Source organism: Theobroma umbraticum, unplaced genomic scaffold (assembly GCF_002168275.2).
Source record: "Theobroma umbraticum cultivar Fairchild unplaced genomic scaffold, ASM216827v3 scaffold_130.0, whole genome shotgun sequence".
NCBI classification, from domain to species: Eukaryota; Viridiplantae; Streptophyta; class Magnoliopsida; order Malvales; family Malvaceae; genus Theobroma; species Theobroma umbraticum.
Window position 1 is genome coordinate 1,870,992 of NW_018397264.1, and position 18,702 is coordinate 1,889,693.

Consider the following 18,702-nt stretch of genomic DNA (forward strand, 5'->3'; position numbering starts at 1 on the left):
TATTGAAAATTTTTTATGGGAAAAGACAAATAAGAAGAGAGAAGAGGGCAAAATCCATCATTACGTATGTTACAAGAGGTGAAGACCTTGAAAGCAAAATTTGGCAAAGAAATACAACTCTTAAGAAGCATACAAGGAAAACTTGATCACGTCTTCTCTTGCCTAATTTTAGGAAAGTCAACGTCATCTCCAACATGTCATACACGTTTTGAACCTTTTCAGCATCTGTTGGCACCTCCACTTTTAGCGAATACACCGTTTGTGCTTTGTTGGCCAAGTCGCATGTTTTTTAACCAGCGACAAATATTTCTTTTTGTATTCTCAATTTCGTAAATCAAAATTTATTAATTATAAAACGTTTAAACCAATTTTAAAATCTTCATAAATGATAAATTCGTTTTGACAATGAACTAATATCTACATAAAAAAATATTAAAAACAACTCATTAATCATCCAACAATTGAATTCTTAAACTCGCACATTACGACATATATAATATTCATTTTTATCTCTCTGTTGTCAAATGTTTAAAATGATTCTTGCATTTCATATGATTTATGTTCAGTTTCCTGATATTGACATATAACCATTAAATTTAACAAAAAAAAGCATGGGTCACGTGTTCATAGGAGAGTGTTTTGGGCCCTGTAGTATGTATCCCAGTACACTATTTGTTTTCGTTCTCTTTCGTGCATGATCTGTCCCTCAAGCTTGTTCCTCTCTTACCCTTTTCTTTTCTCACTCCCTCTTAAATTTCATGTATTGTGTGAGTATGAGAACATCTTGAAAGTAGAATCATAACCATGTGGAGTGCCACATCATCATGTTGAAAGTCAAAATTAAAAGTTGTAAGAGATATGACTTTAGTTTATATCTTAAAGGTAAACTTAAGAGCTTTTGTCTTCGTGTTTGTCACCAAATGGGAATGGGGGTATTAGCATACACACTCAAGCTATTGACGTTATATAGGAAATATTCGTATAAAGAATTTTGGGGCAAAGTTACAAATAGGAATATGTTGTGGGTCAGGGTGGCAAATTCTGGTACACTCTTTCAGGTCATTTTGTCACGTACAATCTTAAAAGCCATGATCAAGAGCTTTGTGATGATCTTTGTCTGGGGTAGTTGTCCCCCTCCCATGCAATACTTCTCTTCGTTTTTCTCTCGTACCCTTCCCCTTGTCTGACAGTCGAGCTATAACTTATCTCATCGAAGGTTTAAAGCTGGATAATCTTCTGACCATTGCCACCGCACCATTGATCCTTTAAAACAGGGAGCTGAAGAGAATCTCAACAAGAGTCTTGTAGTAATAAGTTTATTTTCAATAATAATAAATGTAAGATATAATCTCTCATTGAAGACAAAAAAGAAAATTTTTAAATAAAGAAGAGAATAAATCTGTAATAGTTGGAGTAAGTCGGGTTAAAGTTTGTATTAGATTATGATTAGGTTTTCAAAATCTTGGTTGGTTTTGAAAATAAACAACAATTTCTCTTTTTAAAAAAAAAAAAAAATTTTTTTAGAGTTTCGTTTATATATCTTTTCTCAATATTCTTTACCATTTTTTTGATATTTTTAAGTATATGATTTGTTAATATAAAAAGTAATTAATCTAGATTTTATTATATTTTTAAAATTTATTGCTCATAATCGTTTTACACATTATCACGGTGAGTATCAATAAATCTGTAAAACCAATGATATTGATACACGTGGAAACCATTTATTATTCTTTATTATGTGTCAGATATATATATATATAATATCAATTTTATAACAAAAAAAAATCATTTCGACCCGTAAAATCTGGGATTTGACCTGGAGACTCGCAGGTCAAAGCAGCTACTTGGATGTTTGGAGGGCCTGGTCACTTTAAAGCTCTCGCCTTTCCCATTTCTGTCTCTCTGCAAACAGAGCATTAGAATTTACATCATGATAATGATGTAAGGTTGTGAAACACCTAATCGTACCCATCAACTTGATCAGGTAATAGGAAAGGAATCCACAGAATCATACCTCCTTAAAAGGACAAAAATCCAAAGTCAATGGTGACCGCAAAACGTGTTTTGGTTGGTAGCACGCACCAGAACCACACAATGCATGGGGACTGACCCCACCAGTTGCATTGTTGTAAGCACTCAATGTCTTGATTTTGATACACAAAATCTCATCACCCTTATCTCCAACTCCTTCACTCTCTCTTGGATTCTTCACCAATCGCTTCTCCCTTCTGGCATCGTCCACAGATTCTAGCTTACTTAACTTGTGTTTACTACTTCACCTACATTTTCCTCCACTGTTTCTCTGACCCTCATTATCTCCTTCTGTCTAGACTTTTCCAGATTTTCTTATCTCTTTCCCCTTTCTTGTACTCCTCTACTCACAAAAGCCTCGTCCTAATACTCAAGTTTTTCTCTTTGAAAGTTCAGGTGTTTTCTCAGGGAAAAAAAGAGAAAACTTTTTTAGACCCAGATCTTGTTTTCTTCTTGGCTTCACTTTTTCATTATTTTCATAAGGTTTCAAACTATGGGTTATCTCCTGAATTTCTGAAGCAAAGGGATATATATTGGTTAAAAGTTGAAAGTACTAGTGAAAAATATTGAAAGTGAGTTGAATAGAGTTCCCAGGTCAAATAAAGATGAAAATCCAGTGTGATGTTTGTGAAAGAGCTCCAGCAACAGTGATCTGTTGTGCAGACGAGGCTGCACTTTGTGCAAAATGCGATGTTGAAGTTCATGCAGCTAACAAGCTTGCAAGCAAGCACCAAAGGCTTCTCCTTCAGTGCCTTTCAAACAAGCTTCCTCCTTGTGACATATGCCAGGTACCCTTGATTTACTTATCTCCTAAAAACTTCAGCTTTTTGCTGTTAGTTTTTATATTTTCTATGTATTTTTACAGGTCTCAGTCGTTTTTCATGGATTCTGTAATTTAATCTTATTGATCTAAGTAATCTGTCTATTGTTTTTGGTTGTTAAACCTATTATCAAATGTATGCAACCAGAAAATACGAATGGAAGAGTGGGATCTGAATTTTGGCACTTATTTAGGGTTCAGAAACAAGTCCTGGTACATAGATCTGAATGGCTCATTGTTAAGATTATTTTTCAGAAACTGATTAAGCAAATAGAGTTATGCCTGTGCAAGAGTCGAAATTGTTACTGAAAACTAAAACTAAAACCAATAACGTTGAGAAAAATGGTGGATAAGGTTTGCAATATGTGCTTAAATGAATGATTTGTCTAACTTCTATATGTATTTTTCGTGTCTGTTCATGTTATTAACCTAGAAGCCTCTAATACACTTGAAATACAACTGATGGTTCTTCCTCAGATCCCTCAAATCTTTGATGAATGAGAGATTATTCAAAAGCACTGATTTCCATTTGAGTCTTCTGTTGTGGTCTTAAAAAATCTAGACCTCCTTTGCTCCTCCCTCCCTTAATTAAATTTGGCAATAAAATGTTTCATGTGAGAATAATAGATGAAAAAAAGAAAATTATGGATTTGGCCTGTAGCTTCAGATCAGCAGTTGTGTACAACTGCTCCCTGCTTGGAATTTTTAATTGTTTCTCAATTGATCTGCTCTGATGACATGTTAAAATCCGAAATTTTCCCACAAATCGGCTCATACCATAAATCTTATAATCACTAGTATATTAGCTTGATGACATGTTAAAATCTGAAATGTTCAAATAAATCAGCTTGTGCTGCGAAGCCTCTGTGAAGCCTATGGTCATGAGTATCAGTTTTGTCAGCTATATTGGTTGTTGGCATGCAAGAAAGAGGACTGAGAGAAGTTCAACGGCACCTTCATGAGAGGGAAGACATATCAAGCGAGAAGCATATGTTCCCTTTCTTAGTTAGTAAACAGAATATGAAATTTGACAAATAGTTTGAAACATATGCAAAGTGTTTGCAACCCTTCTGATTGATTGAAAGGCTATTAGCAAGTTTCTAGAGTTCGTCTGACCAAAGCTGCATGCTGAGCCCTAGGATGATATGACTGGTCCCAAGCTTCAACATTTTCTCACTGAGATTTAATTTAACCGCTTCGCTTGGTAGTCTAGTGCTTTTACCAATTTAAATTGTGGATTACATCTAGTTACCCACTCCTCACGTTATAGTTACCCAACCTCCATGCTTTTAGACTTCAGTGAGAGAGAGAGTAAAAGCAACATTCATACTAATTTTAGCACTAACTCTTTTTACTCAGGCTCCTATGATTGTTCAAATGTTGTTACTTATCATGATTGCTTAAAGTTTCTGAATGATCAAAAGCCCTGATCCTCTTCTCACTCTTACATGGTTCACAGGAAAGAGCAGCTTTCATTTTTTGTGTTGAAGATAGAGCCCTCTTTTGCCAGGATTGTGATGAACCTATCCATTCAGCTGGCAGCCTTTCAGCAAATCATCAAAGGTTCCTAGCCACAGGAATCCGTGTTGCCTTAAGTTCTAGTTGCAATAAGAACACTGAAAAGAGTGGGTTGGAGCCGCCCAACAAGAGTGCACCTCTGACTTCAATGAAAATGCCTGCACAGCAACAGTCAAACTTCACATCTTCATGGGCTGTGGATGACCTGCTACAATTTTCAGATATTGAATCTCCTGAAAAGGTGAGAAAGATATAATGATTAAAGGCATTTATTTATTTTTTTTGCTTATACATGATTGGTTTAGCAAACTATGATATTTCTGAAATCTATAGAAGTCAGGAACTTCTTGTATACTATCCAAATACTCCATTAATTAGTTCACATTGGCAGAACATCGAGTTGTATATAAATGTCAATGGAGTGTTTGAGATGTAATATGGCTGGGGAATGTGGACAACATGATTAAATATGAAAACTAGGGGCTCACAACAAGATCCTTATGTTCCTCAAAGGGGGAAAACCCTAATAAACACATCCCTGTGTTAATTGCTTTCAAGTTATATGAAAATGTATCTATGAATTTTTCTTGTGGCCAGATATATTAGAGATATAAAAACTTAGAAGAAGCATGTAGAAAAATATCATTAATTAAATTACACATAACTTTGACAAAAATGAATATAACATGAATTTAAAATTTACCAAAAGATAGTATGATTTTAATTGCTTTATTTTCATAAAAGAAAGGTCCATTTTTGTATATAACCAACCTAACTTAAAGTTAATAAGTTCAATAACAGTTCTTTCTGAATGAGACACTTTTTTTTTACATATTTGAACCATTGTAACATTTTTTCTCCCAACTTAAATAATGTGAAATGCCTTGTGGTTATATTCCCTATCTGGAAGGACCAATTGATGCTGAAACAACTGACTGATCAGCTGTATTTAAACTGTTACTTTAAAATATTGTCATCTTCCTCCAATTTTTCCCGTCATCTTTATGCAGAAAGAGCAACTTGAGCTTGGAGAGCTTGAATGGCTAGCAGACATCGGTCTTTTTGGTGAGCAATTGTCTCAGGAGGCTTTAGCAGCAGCTGAAGTTCCTCAACTTCCAATACCACAGTCAGGCAATTTCAACTCATGCAGACCCACCAAATATTCCATGCCCCTTAAGAAGCCTAGAATTGAAATCCCAGAAGATGATGATGATGAGTTCTTCACAGTCCCTGATCTAGGCTGAAGATGGATGTAATTAGACTTATTTGTCGATAGGTTGATCAACTACGTGTTTATACTTTCGTATTTAGGTATACGTAAGCGCCTACACACACATTGCATTAATATTGAGCTGGCAGAATGATCATGAGAATACTTATATATTTTCTTCAATTGATGTGTGAATTGCTTGTTCCAAGTTGGTGAATGCATCACCCCATGCTCTAGGACATCCTATTCACTGTATCCAGTGCAACTCCTTTCATGTTATGCTGCCAATGAATCACATCTCTTATCTAGGATCTGTCTTGGAGAACATCCCGGTTTCTGTCCTGATATTGTTATGACAGCTGATATTTAAGAAGAGATCAAACCAACTCTTGGTCGATGATTGTTGATGTTTATATTTGAGCCAGACAAGATTTCGATAATTGCAAAAGCTGTAGGCAGAAAATAACTTTCTAAGTGCTCTGAAGTTCTCGTGGATGGGAGAAGGTAATTACAAAACAACATTATCAGTGTGGTTATGCCTTCTATTTCATTATAATGGGAGTGAAAGGGGATGGAAACTCAAATGAGAAACAGGGTCCCAATGGGACTGGCTCCTCTGGCAACAGTGAAGATATATTTAAAATATCATTGGCAGAACAAATTTGATATTGTGGTGAGAAAGGTTAGCTCCAGGTTTAAGAATGTTTAGTCTTCTTCCAGGTTCCCCACTGACCAACTAATGAACGTCTAGGGGTAAGAAATGCAATGCACCTATTGAATGCTCATTTCCCATCATTCCTTTTGGCCTCTAAAATTTAGATTGCAATTCTAATAGAAGGTAGGTTGAAATGGTAAACATTGGACTTTCTGCCTACTTAAAACCTGTTCACCAGCTTTCGACCTGACTCTGAAGAGTCCTTCGTTTGGCATGGTCATGAAAATTACTTTTTAAAAGTACCATCTCCATGTACAGATCCTGATGATATAACTATTTATACGTTATTCCCTGCTGCTTAGGTGACCCCGGTTCCTCAAACCAATGGCCACAGGCACACGTCCCTGGGTCTCCTTCTCTTTATGTTCCATGATCTTTACTCTAGTTCTAATTTGTAGTCTTACACTAGTTCATTCATTAACCTTACAATCAGAAATCGAAGTTCTTAGCGCGCTGAAACGTTCCATTGATCCCAACACGATTCCCCCATCATCTTACCTCAGTACTTGGGATTTCTTAGCGGATCCATGTGAAAGTACAGGGGCAAAATTTCTGGGAATTTTATGTACTATTCCTTTGGACAATTCAACAAGCCGAATAATATCAGTGGATCTTGATGGCGCAGGGTATGATGGTTTTCTTACACCCTTAATAGGAAACCTGACTGAGCTCACCTCCCTTGACCTCAGCCGAAACCGATTTAGAGGGCCATTACCTGATACCATATTCAATCTCAAGAAGCTAACACGAATTTCCGTTGCAGGCAATTTTTTCACTGTCAGCATCCCTGCATGGGTCTATCTACTCAGGGAGATTGAAACAATAGACCTCTCGAAAAACCTCCTGTCGGGTCAAATCCCTGACAGACTTTCTGCACTACGAAGATTGACCGTGTTAAGGCTGTCGAACAATGGATTCTCGGGGAGAATTCCTAACATTAATGGACTATGGCAGCTCCAGACATTAGAGCTTGACTCCAATATGTTCTTTGGAAACTTGCCAATGCTTCCTAAAAGGTTGAGAACTTTGACTTTGTGCCACAACCTACTTTCAGGGCATATAACATCACTAGGGACGCTTGAGCATCTAAGATCGGTTGACGTGAGTGATAACAGGTTTTCGGGTTCCATTAGCAAGGGAATTCTTGCATTGCCTCTGTTGAATCACATCAATGTTTCCTTCAACCAACTCACGGTAATGGAGGTGAACAACACTTATGAGATTCCGTCCCCACTTCAAGTACTTGACGCACAAGAGAACCATCTGCAAGGTCATTTGCCCCTTAATTTGGTCACCTACGAGAGCTTGGCAGTAATTAATCTAGCCCACAATCGATTCACTGGTGGGATCCCCAAGGAATATGGGGATAGATTGGGAAACCCGTGGAGAGCCTTGTTTTTAGATCATAACTTCCTGTCAGGTCGTCTTCCACTACAGTTCGATAGTGGCGCAGCGAGGATCAGAGGCAGTCTTGCAAACAACTGCCTGAGGTGCCCAGTAAACATCCCACTTTGCCGCGGGGGCCAGAGACCAGCTTCAGGATGCGTTGGTGAGAATGATGGGCATTAGTGAAAGACCAGTCAAGACAACAAAAAAGGCAGAGAACATATTCTAGCAATTGAGACTTAAGTCTATTCATTTCCCTTGTGTGGGTATGCACCTCAAAGGACTTGAAAAACTGGCTCAACCTTCGAGAAACGAGATGTAAACAATGAAGTTCTTCTTAAAGAATTTCCCAGTGATTTGTAAAAATCTCTAATTCTAGATCTTTTATAGTTTCTTTACACTCAAGAACCGTAATGATTCCAAAAAACGGAAAATCTATTGTGACTTTCACAGCACATGGAAATTGATTTCTACAAATATGATAAACAAAAAATTTAACCAAATAAGAGATTCTCTATGGTAAAATTGCCCAAAAACACTGTTAGGCTGATATAAACACAATTCTTTCCTGTTGCAACTTATGACAATGCTGCTGCAGTTTCAGAAAAGCCAATTAACACTAATGTTACCAAGCCATGTGAAAAGTGGGAACTGAGCCAGGGCGATAAAAAGCAAAAGGTAGTGGTGCCTGCTGGAATCATAACTTCTAACCTCTGCAAAGAGTACTCTCTTCATTGTCTTCACCAAGAAGACTCCCATGCATAAGCATGTCCATGGCATCAAAAAGTAGTATGAGTATCTCCATATGATCCTTCCGAGAACAGGAAAACACATTCCTGTAAATGTATACCCAGCATATGCCATGATGTCAAGTAACGGTGCCTCACCACTACCCAATGAAAGTAATGTTACTTTCAGCAGCATGACTTGCAGAAACCAGCCAAGCAATCCCTTAACAAAGAGCCAGTTAAGTGCTTCAGGGCTAAACCTGGTGGAAAAGAAGAGAATATAAACCATTCAGGGTAAGAAAAAAAAGGAACACATGATCAATAGTCTTGCCAAGTAATATACATGCAGAAAACTAAAAGTCATAAAAATCAAGTTCGCTGCATTATGAATCACAATACCACGTCTAGAGTGGTCACCACCAGAAATTAGTCTACACAACTAGAAGCCAGATCTTAGGGTAAATAGAATCAGCATTGAGGGCTAAGTTTCTCATAGGAGACACAAGATGTACCATTCCAAGTTCCAAAAATAAGTCAAAATACAGACAACTTTTGAGTAACCAATCGTATGGTGTAAGAATAACAATTACTATTTCTCTTTTCACTCATAATGTGGACACTATATAGAAAAAGATTCATTCTGTCTGTGGTGCCTCAACACAAAACTCTTTGACTTGCTTTCATCTCACAGGGATGTTCAATTATCAAATAAAAAACATTAGATGCCACACAAATTGGTTTAGCTATTGGCTTCTTCATTAAGATCCCAACAGAACACCGAGGGAAAGCCTATATAGCAAGCAGAGGATTGGGGCATAGAGGAAAACACAGAAGTCACCCCCCTCATAGTTGCTGAGTTACGGTTAGCAACCAGTGTTTGGAAATAACCTAATCAAAACTACAACAAAGCAGGAAGACCTCTGTCCAGCATAAGGTTTCAAACCACTAGAATGTACATTGCAAAATTTTGTAAATAGAAGGTAGGAATGGAAGCTGTTAGATTGAGGAAAAAATTCACTTACTTTCCTTGAAGGCCCAGGGACAATCCAGCAAGAACAACATAGGTACCAAATGCCATAAATGGGATGTACAGGTCTGGTGCATTTATGTCATAAATTGGGGGTTTATAGGAAAGCCTGCCACCTACTGGCTCAGTTATTCTTGTCCAATGACCCTGAAGGAAAAGGTAGAATCTGAGAAGGTGACTTAAACAAAAGAATGGAAGATTACACAAATAAAACCATATGCTTACCCTGTGCAGAAATGGCAGTAAAACAACCTTCAATTTGTTTCTCACGTACTGATCATTCACTTGAAAGTAGTACTGGGGATCAGAGAAGTATCTACTTATCTGCTCATTCCAAGATGGCAAAAAAAAAAAAGAAGAAGAAGAAATGTATGAGGCAAGAAAAAAATTCATAAATTTGGAGCATTTATGATATGCATCACTTTTTTTTTATCTTAATAACTGTTTACACCAAAGGCATATTATTACCTTTATAATAGGAATATATTTCAACTTCCTCTACCATTTATGCCAAAATTTCTAACTCATTATTACACAAATAACCCATGCTTATTAATGCCAAACATTTACATGGCATATACAATTGTTCCCCACAGTTCTCAAGGTTAGTCCTCAGATAGCATAATGCACAACAGTTAGGGCTGTGCCAAAATAAATAAAAGGGAAAAAAAATTGAAGAAACTGAAAAACTGAACTGAGCCATGATGTTAGTTTGGTTTGGTTTTTTATTGTTCTCAGTTCAGGTAACGATAACAACCATTGGTTCATTTTGGTCTTGGGTGGTACTACTAAAATCCAAAATAATCTAATCCTAACCAAATTTATATTCTTTTTAGTTACTTTAAATTCTTGCATAAATTTAATAGTTATTTTCTTAAAGTTCAAGTATGTAGACCCAAAAAATATTACAAAATTAAAAATCCTTGTTAATAAAAAAACCAAGTAATCAAATTGAACCACAAAATTTTGGTTAGAAATTTAAGAAATTTGCTTTGGTTTCAATTTTCCAATTTAGAAGTACATATGTCAATTTGACTGAAAACTTTTCCAAAAACTAAATTGAAACAAATCAAATACACCCCTAAGAACAGTCTCAGGAATCAACAAATGCACTGTTCTTAGGGGTGAAAGAATACAGTATTTTAGCATATATGATAGCAAAAAGTAAGCTTCTTTAGATAACTGAACCAGGCATGCTACTTACATTGCTTTGCACATACTCAGAACTTGATCCCAAAATTTTCTCTCCATATGCACCCAGACCTCCCCGGATAAGACCAGAACCAGCCCCATAAAATGCATTACCAAATGGATTTGGCTGAGGATTTGTTGGCGGTCTTGGTACCCCAGGCTGGGCTCCCACATTAGTATACATTTCTGAAATCAAAAGGAGCAATAAAATGGTGAGAAAACTTTTCTTCAAAAAAAAACTCATATAAATGGTGCAAGAATAAGAAGTCATGAACTTCAAATTTTAAGAGAACACCATCTATACCCTAACAGGTAAAAACAGAAGCCAGAGTTGAATACTTCTGTCTGATAATATGATGATGTAACTATATATATATATATATGAATCTGTACAGAACAGTAGCAATGCTTAATGACCACTGCTATTGTTAAATATCCAAACACATTCTGAAAATGATAAAAGATACAGTAGTGTAAATGAATTACCCTAATGTAATTCATAAACAAAGGAGAATTACTCTAAAGTATTTAGTTATTTTACAAATTTGCAACCATTCCTGTTTGTTGATCAATCTCATCTCCTCTAATTTGCATTTCAAGCACAAAAGATTCTATGCTAATACACTACATGACTTATTATGCAGATTATAAGCAGCTTTAACCTATGCAATATATTCAAATTAAGAGAAATATCAAATTTCTGAAATCAACAAAGATCCCAAAACACAGGTTGAGGTCAATAATCTATATCTATCTTTAACTCTCCCAATAAACTGTAAGAACCAAGAAAAGAAACAGATCAAGCAATCTGGATAACCTCCCCTCTCTCTCTCCTTCATAATCATTCCAGTTCAGACTGCACCTTCGTAAGTTCAGGCCCTTAAACAAACCAAGAGTTAATGGCATTTATACAAACCAAGAGTTCGTGGCATTTATCAGCTTACAATAAATCATCTTTTTCATGTCATCCAAGGAGCCCTGACTTAGATGCTCTCTTACCCACAGTTGAAGAACTCAATTTTCACATTATTCCTTCCAATTGACAAATACAATAAGCTCTAAAATTCCTTAGTCCTGTCCTACCTCACCTCAGTCAAAATCATTCCATAAAACACCTAACAGTATAAGCGTTCTCAGTTTCAAATACCCCCTTATTTGACAACTTATTTTACCTAGCAGATAGATTGTGTATAACCCTGAATAGAACTTCAACTTCTACTCATGCCACATGGCCTCTTTGTCTCAATCACTTAAAACCCTTTTATTTGCATCAAGTTAGCCCTAAGCTCCTAAGTAACAGCCACAGGAAGGCAATAGGAACTTAAACTTCACAACAACAAATGATAATAATATATAATCTTTACATCCAAATTGAACCCAAACAACTGAAAATCAGCTCAATTATAGATGTTCAGTTATATATCTACTTTCCACATGCAAAAATCAAATTCTGAACATGAACAATTCTGAATCAACGATCAAAGCATTTCAAGTTTCAACTACAAAGTAAAATAATAATAAGAAGAATAAGAATAAAAACAACAAAGAAGAATTTCAGCCACTAATTCATTTTAATTTATAAGGAAAACTTAAATTAGATCACGCAAAATAGAAATGCACAAAAAATTATCTTATCATATTAATAATAAAGAGATATGGATCTGAAAAGGAAGGACCTTTTGACTAAGGAGCGGTGAATCCGAAGAGGGTTCCGGCGAACGAGATCGGAGTTCCGACGAGATTCCGGTGAGGGTTTCCACGTGGTAGGGGCAGGGCCGCAGTGGAAAACTCAGGAAGGGAAGTAACGGTGAGAGAAATGGAGAGAGAATAAATGCCAAAAAAAGAGGGGGGAAATCGTATAATGCACGCGCCAACCACGTGCAGCCACCTTGGTTGCTTGGCGTCATTGGACCAATCCATCCGAAGCTTTCCTCTTTTTAATAATTTGGCCATAAAAGTTGAAATGATTTTTGTTTTCACGTAAAATTTTCTTTGTTTTTTTTTTATAAATTTCAACATTAAAGAGAATGATACACCAATATTTTGAATTAGTATAAACTAATTATAAATAAAATTTTAACATCTTATTTATATAAAATTAATTTAAAATTTTGATAATTAAACTACATCCAAATAAAAAAAAGAATTTAATTTTCATTTCAATTATAATTTAGCTTTAATTGACTTTTAAATTGCAAAATAAATACTTTTGACTTTTCATGTCCATTAACTTTTCCCTCAATAACCTCATTGTATTCTCTTTCAGCGCTTGATTCATTAAAAAAAAAAAAAAGGGAAGGGCTTAACGATCTAGTAAGAAATGAAATTTTAATTGGGTTTAGGGCTCATCTGAAAATATTGGAGGACTCCTAATGCGGATTAATTTTTAAGGTAGATGTGAATCATAATCCAAAGACTAAAATCTGGTCAAGCCCAGTCCAGCTTGAGCAACTGAAATGGTCATGGAGTGGGGTCTTCTTCGCACAGTACATTAGTTCTGAGGTCCAGAGTCCCCAGTCCCAAGTCCTTGCTTAATTCATTTCCTCACCATTTTTTTCTATGTAAGAGGATAAAGTAGGAATCTCTTGAAAAGGTTAGAGCTTTGATATGGAAGCTGCACAGGTAGAGGAAGCATTGAAGGTGTTGGACGCCTCTCTCTCACACATCAAATGGCGTCTTAAATCTTCTGCTAAGCGTCGACTCCAAATAGGTCCTTTCCTTTGATTGAGACGTTTCTGGGTTCCTTTCAATGTTTCACTTTCTGGGTTTTCTCTACTTTTCATGTTAGCGTTATGTTTTTGGGTATAACCCTTTTGTTTGCTCGATCAGAAAAGAGTGATTTTTTTTCTTGTTAATACTGTTTCTTTTATATGAATGAAAATATAAGTAAGCTAACTGCTGAAGTCAAAATTTTTGCATTGCTGAAAGGTATGAAGGATTTTAGTTCTCTCAGTTTCTTGGTGAAAAGCATGAATTTCTTTCTTTGGTACATTTTCTTTGCAACATCAAGGTTTGACATCCCATTTTCTTTCTGTGATGAATGCTATGTTCTGTAATAACTTGAAAATTTTGTTTGAGGTTGAGACCTAGGATTTTTATGCACCTTTTGTTTGATTGTTGCTTTTTTTTTTTTACTGCTTTCCTTTTGCTTTCAGAACTAAGAGGCAAAAGTTAACTTTGGATACAATTGCAAAATTTGAATAATTAAAAGTAAAAAGTTTAACTTATGCATGATTTTACTTTTATATGGTAGATCAATTAAGTTTAAATGTGTATTATATTTAATTCATTGTTTACTTTTAATATAATATGATTTGGTTTTTAATGTTGCCTGGTAGCAAAAGCAAAACCAAATGGAACTGCTGTAACTTGGCAATATTTTGACCTTGGTACTGCAAAAACTGAGAATGTTCTCATCCTTTTATTATTTATGTGGTGCTTGAGTATTGGAACTGGAAGAAGTTTGGTATTTCTAAAAATTAACCTCATGTTCTGTCTTATGGAAATATTTAGATCATAACTTGGCACTAATGCTTGTGCAGATGTTCTGGCCTTGTGCTCCGGAATGAGGCCAGTTGTGATGATTGACTATGGTGGAAAGATGCCTGAATTACAGGAACATCTATGTGCGTTTCTTGACCACAGTCAAAAGGTCTTACTCTGCATGGATTCACTAGATTATTTGGGAATTGAATTGAATATATCCTTACAAGCTCTCTTTTTATTGTTTGTTTTAGTTTTCTTGTATTTGAGTTGTCTGATCCACTGTATTATGTCTTCTGCAACAAGCTACTTTTAGATTGATGTTCATAATTCACTATATTCCATTCTGTGCCTTAACATGTTTTAATTATATGAAATTATATCATTGAAGTGCATGGTGATAGATAAGTATGCATTTACGTATATGTGACTTGCTTTAGTCCTCAGTATTCTATATCATAAATTACGGAATTTAAATCTGTGTTTATTCATGCATTCTTCACACTAAGATATGTGTACTGATTTTCCATACCCTCGTGACTGAGAGAATATTCTTAAAATAGTCATCAACTTCCTTTCTTAAAGGTGATTTTTGTATAAACAAGATATCTGTAGGACTTATTGGAGTTTTATTTTAGCTGTCTTCCGAGTATCAATCCCATAAAGAACTTTTGTTGATTTTCAATCAATTGAGGATTGAGTGTTGAACTTGAAACTGGTCATTTATTCTTCTGCTGGAAAAGGAGAGAAGAAGCAAGAGCCTTTTTTATTAGAAATCTTTCTGTCAAAATTATATGGTAGAAGTTTACTTATATTTTATACTTTTTGATAGCTTTCAAAGTGGTAAGATCCTTTTTTAGGGAAAAAAAAAACTTTTTCACATTAAATGATTCACTGCTTAATTATGAATCAGGAAATGTATTATCTTTATCTATGATTTATGGTTCAACTATCAGAATTCCCCCTCATGACTAACTCATGCTAATTATGGTTCTGTATGTGCAAACATACCAACTTAAACCCTACTATTTTGTGGCTCCAATATAAGAATCTGCTTGGTTTAGTATAAGCTACAATCTCCGAAGGCATAATCAAAAGATAAGGTTGTATCATTTATCCAGTATTGTTCTTTATGAGCGTACATCTTTGTCCAATAGACAGCTCTAGTTGTGGGGACCTCTTTTTTTTTGTGTACATACTGATTCTTACAACATCTGTGTTAGATGCACTACCCGGTTTGTTATATCTACTGGTAGTATTTTATCTTTCCATTTTTTACCATGCTTGTTGAAAGGTTGTCACTCATGGGGTTAAATACTATCACCTAATATGATTTCATTCAGGAGTCACCCATCTTTGAACAGCTAAGAGTAATGGTTATAGAAGATATGATATATTTGATACATGTAGAAGAAATGGCCAAGTATGTGAGTTCGAGCTTGAGCTCTGAAGTGGAACTGCTACTTGTGGATCTTGAAGAGGATCCTCCCAAGGTTTTTCCTCCTGCCTGCTTTTAAATTTTGTAATATGTTAATATCCTCTCTAATAGATGCATCTTTTACCTTCTGAATGAAGAACCTCTCATTTTGTTCCAGATGAGAAGACTAGACGACAAACATTTATTAGGGATGCAGCTTATATCAATTCAGAAGTTGTTCTCTTTATATTTTCCTCTTGAAGGAATGAGAAATGATCTCTTGCCACCTAACAGGACAGAACCCAGGGCAGATACCAATTCCTTAAGTGAGCCAATCAATTCTAAATCTTCTTTGCTTATGGATCTCAGTAGCTGCATGCATGACACTAAGGTCACTGTGCCAACTATAAATGGGTAATCATTTAAACCTGATTATTTTACATATATCAAGTATATCTTATCTTATATTCTATGCCAACACATATTGTGGCAAACACATGCTTCTCTGTGAGAAAATTGAGTACCTTGTGTGTAATTCTCTCAATCACAAGTTTTTAATTATAGGCAATTTAAATAGGTTCAAAATGGATTTTTCCACACTGAGAAGCCAGTTGCTGGCACTCTCTAGCTGGGGCAATTTACTCTGTTCCTAAGTTCTTAAATGAGCAACTTGCCTGTGTATCTCTAATGAGAATATTGACATTGATTCAAGTACCATAAGCAGTTAGTCTTTTCTCTAATACCAAAACCATGTTGATTTTCTTCAGGTGGTTTCTGCACTTGTGATAACTTATGAATGTCTTCCCATTATGGTGCTCTAATTTCTATTCTGCTGCAGATGGCTTCTTGGTTATCCGGTAGTGTACTTGTTTACCAAGGATCATATTGGAGATGCTGTTTATAACCTTTCCACCAAATTTCTTCGTATCTACAAGATTTTGATACGAAGGTTTGTTCTTCCTGACTCTTGATTTGTTTAACTCCAATTACATGAATTAAGGTCTCTTGAATGATATTTAATGCTGCTTTTGCTGAGTACTCCTGAATTTTTTTGTTTCTGTTAAATCTTGTAGCTATGTTTTTGGAAAATTGCATTTTCTTCATTCAGAGTAAAAGAAGGTTGATCTGGTCCCAAATATTCAAAATCGCAAAATAAAAAGATATTCATTGTATCGAATGCAAGTTTTCGATTATGCTTTTCTAAGGAAGAAAGGAAAGTAATTAATATAATGTTGAGGAATCTGATTAAGAGGAAATATGTTCCTCAATATCTGAGTGGTATCTGTTGAAATGTATGGTATGTAGGTTCAAGGGTCGTGACCTGAGTTTTATGTTTCAAACTTGTGGCCAAATGAAGTCAGTTCCCTTATCTGCTATATTGCTATAAGCAACATAAAGCTTAACGAGCATTTGTTTGTGTCAAAATTTCAAATTATTGCAGGAATAGTACCCCCAATAAAGGATCTCCCCTGGAAGAGCTGATGAGGTAAGTACCCTGAAGTAATCTATAAGGGTCCCCATTTAAGTTGCTCTTAGGCAATGATTACACTCTTTTTCTTTGTTTTTCTTCTGAGAGAGTGAGCCCATTACATTTTACCAGTGCCACCTGGGGAGGTTTAAGAAGTGCTTGTAGGTGGTTACATTCAGGGCTCAGGGCTCTAGAGTGACCCTCTTGTGATCATTAACTCTAGTGATTGCCTGCAATTATCCCAGCCAGTGCTCAGATTTTGTGTTACTATTATTCTCAGTGTAGTTTGAACCATCTTACTATTTTTTTCATTTTGTAATTATCATTTGTATAGAACTACATGAGTAGTGGCTTTCGCAAATTTTGAACTGTTGCAGTTGAAAGCTTAAAATATTTGAGCCAAATATTACTCAGTTGTAAACTTTAATAACTATAGTGCAGGTTCCAAACGTCCACCCTTAGTTGTACTAACAACACACACACATTATACTCTTTTAGTAGAATTAGTATGTAATTCCTACTTATGTTTCTTAGGTCTTTTATATTGAATAGACTACATTATGAAATCAATTCGTTTCTCTCATTCTATTATACAGTTTTTCAGTGCCCTATGATATGAGCATGAGAGGAAGCAATGAGCCATGGGCAGAGATGTTTTTGACTCACTTGCAGTCAAAGTGGGAAAGATGCAAACAAACTTGGAGCTCCTTGGAAATGGAGGTTAGTGAATGCTACCCACAGGCAATTGCATTATAGAAGATGCTGTACCCTAACGCTAATTAGCCCTACTTCAGCCTGCTCAGCTTTTCCACTGGAAGAGATGCTGTATGATGCTAAAATCCTTGTTTCCATTCGGCATACTTACTACTTTAGATGGCCAACACTATATTCCAACCTTGATGAAAGATATTAAATAGGTAACAAACGATGATCTATCAAGACAGCGATGATAAAGCATTTTGATGGGTTGACATTTTATTGATTTGATGGGTTGACATTTTATTGATTTCCTAGCACGGTCGTCGGAACCATGTGTCAATATGATCAAGGTGATCCGGCACTCAATTCCTTTTGTGCACACCATTCAGAACCATGATTGTTTGAACCCAGCCATCCCCTTGATCCAACCCGTAATAGCAAAAAAGGTTATGATAAAAAGGACCTCCTACCAACCCCGAAACCGTCAATGATGTATATTCTGGGAAGGAATAGATATAGGTTGAAAGCAGATGATTCAAGGAATTAAAGAGGGTTTGCAGCTTTACATCTTTCGAAGATATGGCCTAAGATCATCTGCAATGGAGAGATATTCAGAAGACTTGACTGCTTTGGAATTAGATTCTGTCTGGTAGACTTAATTACTTTGGAATTAGATCTTGTCAAAGGTTTGTAGAATGATACAAATGAACTTAAGCTGCACTTATGAATAGAGTAATTTTCCTATATCTATTCAATTAAATTTTGCCTTGAGTTGCTATGGTGCTTAGGGATAAAACTGGAGTTTCCGAATGGGGATGACTGCTTTTAGAATCCCTTCCAATCAGCTTTTCCCCATCCACTAATCCTGTAATAGAAAGTTATCTGACTTAAAATGACTCATTCATAAATGATCTAAACCAGAAATAATCCAAGCCCACTGTATTCAATAGCTTGAGGAAGTCAGAAGCCTGTTGTATGCTCTAATGGTCTTCAGGAATGGTTTTTA

General features: G+C 35.7%; 4 protein-coding genes across 5 annotated transcripts; 3 read left to right on the forward strand and 1 right to left on the reverse strand.

Moving 5' to 3' along the window:
* The first annotated feature begins 2,166 nt into the window (after nt 1-2,166).
* On the forward strand, nt 2,167-5,765 carry STO (B-box zinc finger family protein). The gene is made up of 3 exons (XM_021434791.2): nt 2,167-2,822; nt 4,314-4,613; nt 5,383-5,765. Exons 1-3 carry the CDS (start codon nt 2,640-2,642, stop codon nt 5,614-5,616), a joined length of 717 nt encoding a protein of 238 aa, XP_021290466.1. The 5' UTR covers nt 2,167-2,639; the 3' UTR covers nt 5,617-5,765.
* A 228-nt stretch (nt 5,766-5,993) lies between these two features.
* Nucleotides 5,994-7,877, forward strand: LOC110421250 (Leucine-rich repeat (LRR) family protein). The gene has a single exon (XM_021434789.2). It carries the CDS (start codon nt 6,622-6,624, stop codon nt 7,864-7,866), a length of 1,245 nt encoding a protein of 414 aa, XP_021290464.1. The 5' UTR covers nt 5,994-6,621; the 3' UTR covers nt 7,867-7,877.
* A 159-nt stretch (nt 7,878-8,036) lies between these two features.
* LOC110421252 (Integral membrane HRF1 family protein) lies at nt 8,037-12,510 on the reverse strand. The gene is made up of 5 exons (XM_021434790.2): nt 12,306-12,510; nt 10,643-10,815; nt 9,664-9,762; nt 9,434-9,585; nt 8,037-8,671 (listed from the first exon to the last, which is right to left on the reverse strand). The coding sequence occupies exons 2-5, from the start codon at nt 10,811-10,813 to the stop codon at nt 8,284-8,286; spliced, it is 810 nt and encodes a 269-aa protein (XP_021290465.1). The 5' UTR covers nt 10,814-10,815; nt 12,306-12,510; the 3' UTR covers nt 8,037-8,283.
* Nucleotides 12,511-12,909: 399 nt separating this feature from the next.
* On the forward strand, nt 12,910-18,440 carry LOC110422102 (uncharacterized). 2 transcript variants are annotated; one of them, XM_021435882.2, is made up of 9 exons: nt 12,910-13,339; nt 14,172-14,281; nt 15,456-15,605; nt 15,708-15,943; nt 16,368-16,478; nt 16,971-17,015; nt 17,594-17,717; nt 17,792-17,914; nt 18,012-18,440. In XM_021435882.2, exons 1-8 carry the CDS (start codon nt 13,237-13,239, stop codon nt 17,912-17,914), a joined length of 1,002 nt encoding a protein of 333 aa, XP_021291557.1. In that variant the 5' UTR covers nt 12,910-13,236; the 3' UTR covers nt 18,012-18,440. The 2 variants fall into 2 exon arrangements, with proteins under 2 accessions (XP_021291557.1, XP_089640668.1); XM_089784542.1 differs by having other exon boundaries at nt 12,911-13,339; nt 17,594-18,440.
* The last annotated feature ends 262 nt before the right edge of the window (nt 18,441-18,702 follow it).

Coding starts and splice junctions, on each gene's coding strand:
- LOC110421252 (XM_021434790.2), bottom strand. CDS start 10,813: ATGTATACTAATGTGGGAGCCCAGCCTGGGGTACCAAGACCGCCAACA. Junction 9,586..9,663: donor TACTGCCATTTCTGCACAGG/GTAAGCATATGG, acceptor CTTTTCCTTCAG/GGTCATTGGACAAGAATAAC. Junction 8,672..9,433: donor TCCCTGGGCCTTCAAGGAAA/GTAAGTGAATTT, acceptor CTTTTCCACCAG/GTTTAGCCCTGAAGCACTTA.
- STO (XM_021434791.2), top strand. CDS start 2,640: ATGAAAATCCAGTGTGATGTTTGTGAAAGAGCTCCAGCAACAGTGATC. Junction 2,823..4,313: donor CTCCTTGTGACATATGCCAG/GTACCCTTGATT, acceptor CATGGTTCACAG/GAAAGAGCAGCTTTCATTTT. Junction 4,614..5,382: donor ATATTGAATCTCCTGAAAAG/GTGAGAAAGATA, acceptor ATCTTTATGCAG/AAAGAGCAACTTGAGCTTGG.
- LOC110422102 (XM_021435882.2), top strand. CDS start 13,237: ATGGAAGCTGCACAGGTAGAGGAAGCATTGAAGGTGTTGGACGCCTCT. Junction 14,282..15,455: donor TTCTTGACCACAGTCAAAAG/GTCTTACTCTGC, acceptor GATTTCATTCAG/GAGTCACCCATCTTTGAACA. Junction 17,016..17,593: donor CCCCTGGAAGAGCTGATGAG/GTAAGTACCCTG, acceptor TCTATTATACAG/TTTTTCAGTGCCCTATGATA.
- LOC110421250 (XM_021434789.2), top strand. CDS start 6,622: ATGGCCACAGGCACACGTCCCTGGGTCTCCTTCTCTTTATGTTCCATG.